Genomic DNA, 6,318 nt, shown 5'->3' on the forward strand with positions numbered 1-6,318 from the left:
CCTAGTCCGCCATCTTGCCCCGCCCCCGGTCAATCTCTTTTTGAGACAGATTAAACAAGCAAGCTAAGAAGGAGAGACGGGATAAGATAGATGCTAAGACACATGGAGATTTCCAAGAAAGCAGGAACAGAAGCTGAAGAGACAAGGACCCTCTTCCAGAACAGACAGAGAGAGAAGACTTTCCCTAGAGCTGGCTCTCTGAATTCAGACTTCTAGCCTCCTAAACTGTGTGCAAATATATTTCTGTTGGTGGGATTTCTGTTACAGCAGTACTAGATGACCAAGACAAGTAGTAAGCATAATTATTTGATGATCTGTATCTGGTGATTCCAACTTCTGACGTGTTTACAGGTCTGATTCTGCTATTTTTAATTTTGCTTTTGCTTATCGTGCATTGATTCCTTGTGTGTTTAGTTTTCTTGTAAAATTATTGCTGGGACTTCATTGAGCCCTGGAGTAAAGGTATGATCCTGCAGAAAGGATATATGTTTGCTTTGCTAGGTGCCCAGAGCTAGGATCAGTTCGGATCCACTTTAATTTATATTCTGGGCTTGAGGTTTATTAGACCACCCATTTGATGTGAATTTGGGTTGCAGACATGAAGATTATGACCATATGGTTATGACTTCTCCAAGACTGCTTTCCCCTTGCTGTTCTGCTCAATGCCCTGGCAACTTTTCTTGTATCTTTTAGGAAATGGGGGAGAGGAGGTTACTTTTGTTTGACTTTCATACTGAAAGTGTAGCCCTTTGGTGTTCCAGCTCTTTAAATGGTGGATGTTCTATTAGCCACCCCACTTTGGTGGGCCATTGGTTTCCTTTGCACTCCATGCAATGAAAACCAAAATTACCTCTCCAGAAACTTAGAGTTCCTGCCTAATTCCTTCTTCAGCTCTTCAGTGCTACAAGTGACTTTATGCCTAATGTTATTAGTTTTTGCAAGAGTTTTACAACAACTCAATAATCTAGGCCCTCATAATACTACAATATAAACTGCTCTGAAACAGTTTGTATAACATTTGTTGTTGTTGTTATGTGCTGTCGAGTCAGCCCCGACTCATAGCGACCCCTCCTTGGGTTTCCGAGGCAGTATCACTACGGAAGTAGATTGCCCCATCTTCCTTCCGAGGAGTGGCTGTTGGGTTTGAACCGCCAGCCTTCTGGTTAGCAGTCAAGTGTCTTAGGCACTCATAGAAAGTATCTATTCTTTGATGGCTTGGAGAAACTCCCTATAAAACCATCTCATACTGGTACCTTTTTAAAGTTAGGTCATTGATCACCTGTCTCATTTCCTTCTATGGTTATTTGTCCAGTCAGGTTTTTAAATCCTTAAGTCAATTTTCTTATAAAAATAATTCTATTCCTCTAGATCTGTGCTTCCCAATATAGTCCCACTAGCCATATGTGGCTAATATGCTCTTGAAATGTTGCTAATCCAAGTTGAGAGGTGCCATTGAAACCTGATGAGTGGGTTCTCACTTGGGTTGACTCCTAGGTCAATAAGGAAATGCCAGGCTTTGAGATGCTAAGAAAGGAAGCTTTATTGCAGGCCAGCAAGCAAGGAGCTTGGAGAATGTGTCTCAAATCAAGTTCTCTGAAGCTGGGGATTCCAGGGCTGATAGAGGACGTGAAATAGGGAGGTTATGATTATTCATGGGCTTTCAGGTAACTCCTTAATTATGCATTAGGGTCATTAACTGGTGGGGGGTGCAGTGTCATGGCTGCCTGTGGGGTGTGTTTTTTAGATTCTAATGTATGTAGGTCAGTTAAGGACACAGTTCTGACTGATTACGCCTGAGAGGGGTTGAGGTAGGAGAATGCTTTGGATAACTAGCAGGATATATAGCAGGAACTTGGCTGGTATGCTCATCCTTGTTATCAGGTTACCTGGAGTGGGGCATTCTTACACCATAAGTGTTAAATATACAACAGAGTTCAGAGAGTTTGTATTTTTTTTAAATGCAAGATATCTCATTTTTCAAAATATTGATTACAAACTAAAGTGATAATACTTTGAATAATTGTTTAAATATATTTTTAAAATTAAATTATTTGTTTCTTTTTAAAAATATCACTACTCTTGTGTGCTGTTGATTCCGACTCATAATAATCCTACTGGACAGAGTGAAACTGTTCTAGAGGGCTTCCAAAGCTGTAAATCTTTATGGAAGCAGAGCATCATATCTTTCTCCCATCCAGCGGTTGGTGGATTTGAGCTGCTGACATTTCAGTTAGCAGCTGAACACTTAACCACTTCACCACCAGTGCTCCTTTTATACCAGCAAGGCTCCTTAAATACAGCTATTAAAACTTATGTGGAGGCACTGGGGATAAAATCTGCAAAAACCATAATGTTCTCTACATAACAATCTGAATTCTTCAACAAAGAAAAATAGAGGAAGAGGAGACTTAAACAGATGTTAACAAAAACAAACACACTGCCATCGAGTCAGACCTGACTCACAGCCACCCCTCCTTGGGTTTCCAAGGCAGTATCACTACAAAAGTAGATTGCCCAACCTTCCTTCCAAGGAGTGGCTGGTGGGTTTGAACTGCCAGCCTTCTGGTTAGCAGTCAAATGCCTTAGGCACTATGCCACCAGAGCTCCCATACAGATTTTAAAGAGAGCCTCGGAAGGAAGGTTGGGCAATCCTACTTCTGTAGTGATACTGCCTCGGAAACCCAAGGAGGGGTCGCTATGAGTCAGGGCTGACTCGACGGCACATAACAACAACAACAAATATAATGCATTTCAGTTCCTGATTTTAACAAAATCATCTTTAAAAATTTTTAAGAAACAATTGGGTAAATTTGAACAATGATTGGATATTTGATGACTGTGGTAGTTAAGGTTGTGTGTCCACTTGGCTGGACTGTGGTTTTGACTGGCTTGACTGCTGCATGTAGTTATTACTCATGATGAGATTTTAATCACTTCCATAGTAGAATCTGCTGGGAGCAACTAAGTAGTTGCATTTGGAGTGTCGCCTTGAGCTTTTTGGCATATTTTGGATCCTGGATTTGGCTGAGTCTTCATCTCCAGTTCCCAGACTTCAACCAGTGGCCTGCCATATTGCCTGTTGATCTTGGGATTGTGCCATTTTACCTACTGACCTTAGGTTCATCAGTCTCAGCAGCCAGCAACTGCCTGAGTTAGAAGACGCCTCCAACTCCAGTGGGCCTGGAGCAAGAGGCAGAGATGAAGCCCAAGGTCAAGGGGCCTTTACTCAGCCCCTAAAGCTGGCACTCTCAATTTGGACTTTTACCTTCCTAGACCATAAGAGAATAAATTTCTCTTTATTAAGCCATTCACATGTGGTATTTCTGTTATAGCAGCATTAGAAAACTAAGACAATGACTAATTTTTTTAAAAAAATAGGTGCGATATACTCTGTGGTTACATTTTTTAAAAAAGTCACTCTCTATTTGAAATATGTGTTCATATATGTTGTAGTTGTTGTTATGTGTATAGATTGCCCAACCTTCCTTCTGCGGAGCAGCTGGTGGGTTTGAAATGCCAGCCTTCTGGTTAGCAGTCAAGTGCCTTAAGCACTATATGACCAGAGCTCCTGTGTTCATATATATTTACAGAAGAATTCCTATGTCTGGTATTTGCTTTAAAAGAATCCATTGTCAACCACTCGGAAGAGGGGTCTATGTAGGAGATCCTGCATAGAGTGGGAGAACAATGTGGAACAAAACTCAAAATCATTAAGAAAAAAAAAAAGAAAGGGGCCAGGTTTGCTGATCTGATAGAGCTTGATGGAACCACTGAGACTATGGCCCCTAGCTGCCCTTCAGGTCTGGAATTGAACCCACTCCTGTGGCTTCCAGCCAAACAAAAGACAGGCATATGAGCTGAGCATTTACATTAGGTAGATAGAATCCTTGGAGAGATCAATCATGGGAGAATAGAAGGGCTGTGTATGTACAAAGAGACAGCTCAGGAGCAAGAGTGCTTGGGAGGGAAGGGCACAGGGAAGAGGTAACTATGGGAAGGAAGTGAGAAGAGAGCTGTTGCATTGTGGGAAAGTGCAGTCAATGTCATGAGCCAAAGCATATGTGAGCTGCTGTATGGAAAGTAAATTTACTCTGTAAACTTTCACCCAAATCAGAGTAAAAATTAAAAAAAAAGAATCCAGTGAAGTGGTGGTGGGAGATTCGTAGCTGAAACAAGATTGATTGGATTTGAGTTGGTAAGTGTTGAAAGCAGGCAATGAATACGTGAAACTCTATACTTTCGGATATGTTTGAAATTTTCTTTGTAAAAAAGGATAAGAAAGCAGCATGTCTTGCTTGTACTAATGAAGTTTACTGCTTTGTTTTTTGGTTCATGGATTTGTGCCTTAGTCTTTAAAAAAAAAATCCTTCTTTGGTTTATTTTATTGTAATTTTTCTAGGTTCTTTTAGTACTTTCTCATATATTTTTCAATTTTTTTCCGTCTGTAATAAATGTTCGTAGGCTATAAATACTCCGCTGAGAACCACTTTGGCCTCATAGCACAGGGCTTCATATGCAGTACATTGTTCTGCTCATCTCTAAACAGCCGTGATTTCAGTTTAGAACAGGGTATATTTGAGTGACAGAGCGATAATCAAATTAACTTTAAAAGACATAAAACAATAAATATCTAGGGAAAGGCCAAGAGTTGGGAGGAAACAATTTTAATTTATTGTCAATTTCCTTTTTTTTTTTTTTAACTTAGGCAGACTGCAGTGCAACGAATTGCTTATTATGGCCCTTCTAGCCACCAAACCAAAACCAAACTCACTGCCACTGAGTTGGACCCAACTCATAGCGACCCCTCCCCCTTGGGTTTCTGAGGTGGTATCTCTACGGAAGCCGACTACCCAACCATCCTTCCAAGGAGTGGCTGGTGGGTTTGAACTGCCAGCCTTCTGGTTAGCAATCAAATGCCTTAGGCACTACACTACCAGATCTCCCGTCTAGCCACAGTCCTCTATTTTGTGATGTATTGTAAATCCTAGCCTCTATGCCTATTTAGAGAAGCTCTGGTAGCATAGTGCCTAAGGCACTTAACTGCTAACCAGAAAGCTGGAGGTTCAAACCCACCAGCCACTCCTCGGAAGGAAGGTTGGGCAATCTACTTCCGTAGTGATACTGCCTTGGCAACCCAAGGAGGGGTCGCTATGAGTTGGGGCCGACTCAACAGCACATAACAACAACATGCCTACTTAGGGTGGAATGTAACTTGAGTCCCGCTTTGCTAATGGGTGTGTCTCAAGTCACTGCCCTTAGTTTCCTTGAGGGTATGTATGTGTGAGGGTACATATGTGAATTTTCTGGCACAATTCATTCTCTCTTGCTTTGGATCCTGCACTTGGTTTGTCATCATCTCACCCTTGGACTTGAGGCAGCAGCCAGTCATCTGACCTGCCAATTTGGGTTCACCAGCCCCTGACACCACATGACAGAAGAGAATCTTCCAGACCCTATCTATCCCTGACCCACTAATATGGCACTTGCCAGCCTCCCACCTCTACCACTATGTGTTTCAATTCCTTGGCAGTGTGTGAGTTCTGCGAGAGGTTATGGCAAAATAAGGAACTCTAAGATGGCAGCCACTCCTCGGAAGGAAGGTTGGGCAATCCTACTTCTGTAGTGATACTGCCTCGGAAACCCAAGGAGGGGTCGCTATGAGTCAGGTTTGACTCGAGGGCACATAACAACAACAACAACAACAAGATGGCAGAGAAGGAGGAGGAGGAGTTGATGGTAGAGAGGAAGGTTGATGTTAGAGATGAAGGAGTAGCACAGCAGTTTAGAAAAGTTGGCTATTTGGGACATTTTCAACCTCCACCTCACAGGAACAGCCTTCTGCTGATCCTTCTAAAAGAAATTATTTGAGCACAGACCTTCACTGCCAAACCTACTCACTAACTCTATCTAACATTCTAGTTCCAAGGCAAAATTCTCTATTCTATTTCATGAATAGGCTCTTGTTAAGAGCCTTTGACTTAAAAAGTACCAAGATGAAACTGAAGCAAGGATCTTTTCTGTGGTACCTCTATCTGGACAAAATATACTGCTTATTATCTGTGAGAAATGTGAGGGCCTTGATGGAATATTTTCACCTTCTTGATGTGCACCATAAGAACACCTTGAATGGTCAGTACTTTCAGAAATGTTTCCTTAGAGTTGGTGTTGTTACGTGCTGTCGAGGCGGCCCCGACTCATAGCGACCCCTCCTTGGGTTTCTGAGGCAGTATCACTACGGAAGTAGATTGCCCCATCTTCCTTCTGAGGAGTGGCTGGTGGGTTTGAGCTACCAGAGCCCCTGAAGAAACAATTAAGATC

General features: G+C 42.1%; 1 protein-coding gene across 1 annotated transcript in view; it reads left to right on the plus strand.

Moving 5' to 3' along the window:
- The first annotated feature begins 5,993 nt into the window (after nucleotides 1–5,993).
- Nucleotides 5,994–6,318, plus strand: part of EFCAB9 (EF-hand calcium binding domain 9) — a 7,847-nt gene continuing 7,522 nt past the window's right edge. Inside the window, exon 1 of the mRNA XM_007939780.1 lies at nucleotides 5,994–6,129. Within this exon, the coding sequence (XP_007937971.1) occupies nucleotides 5,994–6,129 (136 nt within the window). The remainder of the gene's footprint in view (nucleotides 6,130–6,318) is intronic.

This window comes from Orycteropus afer, unplaced genomic scaffold (genome assembly GCF_000298275.1).
Source record: "Orycteropus afer afer isolate SDZICR_OR568_19922 unplaced genomic scaffold, OryAfe1.0 scaffold00062, whole genome shotgun sequence".
Taxonomy (NCBI): domain Eukaryota; kingdom Metazoa; phylum Chordata; class Mammalia; order Tubulidentata; family Orycteropodidae; genus Orycteropus; species Orycteropus afer.